The following is a 4,281-nucleotide window of genomic DNA, read 5'->3' as shown; positions in this document are numbered from 1 at the left end:
AGATTCTTAACTCTGGGGGCTTGCAATAGTAGACCAGCATCCCTCAGAATGTATTTTATTTCTGAAATCAACACCCAAGGACAACGATTTGTCATTTAATAAACTATTATTATCAACATTAGACCACGTCGTATCTGATCCTGGAAAAGTACTCGGGACTGTGCATTGTTAACAAACTGTTATTATTGCCAGCCGATCCTGAGTCAATTAGGTGATCAGAATTAGTCCAGCCGTTGTCATTCCTTGGAGGGTATGTAAATCTTTTCCGTTGTTTCAGGGCAACCTTGAAATCGAAAGTCACACCATAACCCAAAGAGCAGTGGACAACATCTTGCACATATTCAAAATCGCTGCAGTAACAACTTTGTTCAAACAAACACTCATCTTTCGTTTCTCGTAAAACCTCAACGACTTCAGCCATCTCAGTACATCCTGTAATATTTAACGTAGCTGAAGCCTCTTTTCCTAATGAAGTTATGCTCTGACCTAATTGCCCTGACCCAATTGCCCTGACAGCATTATAATGATTGGCATGCAGCGCCATTAACTTTTCAATGTAGCTCTTGCTAGAAAGCTTTGGATTAATGATGACAAGTAATGTTGCACCCTTTTCATCAAGACAGGAGCAGCTTTTTGCAGATTAACAACCAGCCACTCATAATATGACCAAGTAGCTTCAGATAATGGCTCCAAAAACTCACATCTGGCCAGAATTTCAGCCGGGAGTACTCCAGCAATTAAGTTAGTATCCAGACTTGGTTTACCCTTCAGAAGTTCTTCAGGCAACTTAACCAGAGTACTTTCAAGGGCAGAGGGAGATGCACCCGGGATAACCTCTTGCTTGAAAGGCAATGCTCTCGCTGTTTGCAAGCAGAATTCTATCCATTGATGGATTAATGGAGATGGACCTCTGACTCGCCCTCCAATTTGTTTTGTTTCAAGTCTTGAGGCAGCAGGGATTGCCTATAAAGAGAATACAAACTTATTAGTCACATTATCGTGTTTACTGATCGCTAATATGAAGGAGATAACAATGTGAATATCGAAGTAGAATGGCAGGCAGCTAGCACCAGACTTGGGAACAACAACAGCAACATTAGACATACGTTTGACAGCAGGAAGAACATCACTACTCCACCCAACAGCAACCCATACATCTCCAATTGCAAATGCCTTCAGATAGTGTGTACTGTCAAACAGTCGAACCTATGTAAAACCCAATAAACGCAGATATTGTAATATTGTTACCGGTATCGACAAAGATATTAGCATCTAAAACAAATTATTGTATAAGATAAACAATGGGGAGGAGCACGGGCATTCTACATATTGTTAGACATCTTGAAGCCCCCATAATAGGATTGATCAAATGTTAGGTAACCTAAAAGATGCGACAACTATCTTTCATATTACATGTGCCCTTAACTCAAACCGGGCAAAGTATACAATTTCAATAACTAGAACTTATAGATGATTCTACTATGCACAGTAGATTTATAATATTCATAAATCAAAACCTATCATCGTTCACCTGAAAGACTCCTGAGTTGCACAAACCAATTTCACTACGCCATACCAAAACTTTGTTGAACTTTCCAGGATCCACCTGATTGCACCTACTATCCCCCTTCATTACAGCTAATAACCACATAATTTATTTTTTTTTAAATTGGCATGCCAGACAAATTTGGTCAATTACAAACCTATTTCTGCCTAAAAATGCATCCATCAAAGGACACTGACTTCTTGTTGTCACTTCATTTTGTTAGTCTCTATTGCTCGCGCGTTCACATTAAGGAAACGAACCAAATGGAGCCAATTTACCCACACCACATTATTATGGATTTTCATTGTTTTGGGTTTTTGTTAATTTAATGAAACAGAATCTCACATCCCTTGCCATTTCTTCAGCTAAATTTAGGAGCAAAAGCCTTTATTGCATCCATCTCAGGAGAGAACACCAACATATGTATTAATATGTATGAAAAGGAAAAGACAACACTAACATATGCATTTATATGTATGAAAAGGAGAAGAAAACACTAACATATGCATTCATATGTATGAAGAAGCAGACTTGTACAAACAAAATCAGTTGTCAGGCAATAACATGCAATGACCAGATATCATTTCTGTAAGAGTACCTGGTTTGCCAGTAATGCTAGATTCTGCTGAACAGCAATCTTCCCACCAGCAACTTGCGAATCAATATCGTTTGAATTGTATGATGCTCCCCTATACTTCAAAACTGAACCAATAACCTGTCGGGGAGAATTAACCATTGAAATTCTTCCTGCGAGCTCAGGCTGCCACAGATCTTTCCAGTCCTACAATGCATTTTCATTAATCATGTTATTGTGCATAGAATGCAGATCTCTCAAAACAGCATCAACAAATTTCTCATTCTAATTTCCAGTGTGAACAAATTGTGCAATGACCAGAGCATCTCAAAATATATAACAACTCTGCAGTCTAATCCTTCCTGTTCCAAGCAGGCACATGTTGAAAATGAGGAAAAAAAAAGAGCCATCAAATGCCCCCAAAAAACTACCATTCGGCAGTTCATTTCAGAAAACAACTTCAAACAAGATCTTACTAATTGATGTCCAAATAAACTTCGCCTCATCATTTCTACATGTCACAATGAACAACATTTAAACATCAATAAACAGGATCAAACCAGTTTTATTATGTTTTTGGAATGTACTGATAGTCTCACACTAAGATGATGAGGAACTGTAAATTATTTGACTAAAGATGTTACTTTTTATTGTTAGAGCGGTGAAATTTTTATTTTAATTATTAGAAGCAGATATCCAGTGGGGATTATATAAAGGTTGAGAGATATCTTGGTATAAAAAAGGGAAAAAAGAATGAAGATCCCCTGTCCTTGTTCATTTAAATTTTGACCATTTTCGAGACAAAACTTGACTACAGAATAATAAACTACTGAACTGTTTTCTCCCCATATTCTTTATTTTAAGATATCTTCTCCAAGGTAACCCACGTATCAAAGCATACTTCATACATTGGAAAAATTCTCCATCATTACAGATGATAATTTGATTTGTGAGACATGAGACACACTGTGTGTTTGTTTTACCAAACTCAAGTTAGTTGGCCATGCTAAACGACATTGACAGTGTTCAGTGACAATATTCAGCTCAAGATTCTGCAACTTTTTGGGTCAAACTGAACATAATTGAAAAAATAATGATCAACCTACAATAGGGATTAGTAGTTAGACCAATTGCTCAATCTTAGGCAAGAAAAATTTAGTGCTACTGACCGTCTGTCCCATTTTGAAGTGCTCATGTCGCATTGTGATGTCAGTTAGCAGGTTTCAGTGGCATTGACCAAATTTATTAATTGCATCGAGCAGGAGGTTAACTGGATATTTTTTATTAGTAGTTACCTCCACCTTCATAACTCCCTAGACATTTTAATGGATATTTTAATTGGCAGTCAATAGCTTCTCACGGTTATAGTACCTTAAGCTCTGATATTAACCCTAACTTACGAGCTAGCATACCCAAGGAGACAATATTTAATTTTTCTAGTTCACATCCTAGCAACTCACTTATTAAGTGCCATCACTGCATGCTACAGTGGCATTTCTTCTCATTGCAATTAAAAAGACAATAAAAATGATCGGGTCAAAGATAAAGATGTTACCTTCCATTTGTGACATAAGCATTTGAACCAATCTTGATCTTCAGCTCCAGCTATTGGCTCAATCAATCTCTTTTTAATTGCAAAACTGAGCCATGAATCACCAACACTAACCAAATCAGCAGCCATATACGAAGCTGACTTAGCCTTAACTTTGTTAAAGGGCACAGATAAATTGTTAAAGATCCCATCAATGCTAGCGCACAAATTCATCTGAAACTTCAATCTCTTTCCTTGACTTCGCATAAAATCCTTAACCCAAGATTGAGGCACTGAGTTCTGAAGAGAAACGACTCTCAAAGGCACGGTCAATGCGTACGTTTTTTATTTCCAATTCTCAAATTCTTGTTTCAACTTCTCATCCTCTTCTTGTTCGGTGTCTTGATTAAGCAATTGGTCTTGTGGGGCGACAATTGGAGTGAGAGGGAGCTTCGTGGGACCGGCCGAGAAAATACGGACTCCGAAGCCGAGAAAGAGTAGGACGGTAGCAGAAGCCAGTTGAAGAGGGAGCTTGAAATGGAGATAGAGAGGCTGTCGGTCTCTGTGAGCAGTTGGATTAATGTGGGCCCGGGAGAATCTGATGGCCTTAATTGAGCGTGGTTTAGTGGG

At 38.1% G+C, this 4,281-nt stretch overlaps 1 protein-coding gene across 3 annotated transcripts; it reads right to left on the bottom strand.

Annotated features, from left to right (window-relative positions):
• On the bottom strand, positions 1-4,281 carry LOC112097729. 3 transcript variants are annotated; one of them, XM_024183119.1, is made up of 4 exons: positions 3,676-4,281; positions 2,145-2,327; positions 1,107-1,206; positions 836-963 (listed from the first exon to the last, which is right to left on the bottom strand). In XM_024183119.1, exons 1-4 carry the CDS (start codon positions 3,916-3,918, stop codon positions 938-940), a joined length of 552 nt encoding a protein of 183 aa, XP_024038887.1. In that variant the 5' UTR covers positions 3,919-4,281; the 3' UTR covers positions 836-937. The 3 variants fall into 3 exon arrangements, with proteins under 3 accessions (XP_024038885.1, XP_024038886.1, XP_024038887.1); XM_024183117.1 differs by lacking the exon at positions 1,107-1,206 and having other exon boundaries at positions 1-963; XM_024183118.1 differs by lacking the exons at positions 1,107-1,206; positions 3,676-4,281 and adding an exon at positions 2,597-2,738 and having other exon boundaries at positions 1-963.

Source organism: Citrus clementina, unplaced genomic scaffold (assembly GCF_000493195.1).
Source record: "Citrus clementina cultivar Clemenules unplaced genomic scaffold, Citrus_clementina_v1.0 scaffold_5, whole genome shotgun sequence".
Classification (NCBI taxonomy): Eukaryota; Viridiplantae; Streptophyta; class Magnoliopsida; order Sapindales; family Rutaceae; genus Citrus; species Citrus x clementina.
This window is presented reverse-complemented; position numbering and strand designations above follow the sequence as displayed.

What these genes read in the sequence shown, in the direction of transcription:
- LOC112097729 (XM_024183117.1), bottom strand. Translation starts at nt 3,918, where the DNA reads ATGCGAAGTCAAGGAAAGAGATTGAAGTTTCAGATGAATTTGTGCGCT. An exon ending in GCTTATGTCACAAATGGAAG is followed by an intron (nt 2,328 to 3,675) that starts GTAACATCTTTA and finishes AATGCATTGTAG; the next exon opens with GACTGGAAAGATCTGTGGCA. An exon ending in TAGCATTACTGGCAAACCAG is followed by an intron (nt 964 to 2,144) that starts GTACTCTTACAG and finishes TTCTCTTTATAG; the next exon opens with GCAATCCCTGCTGCCTCAAG.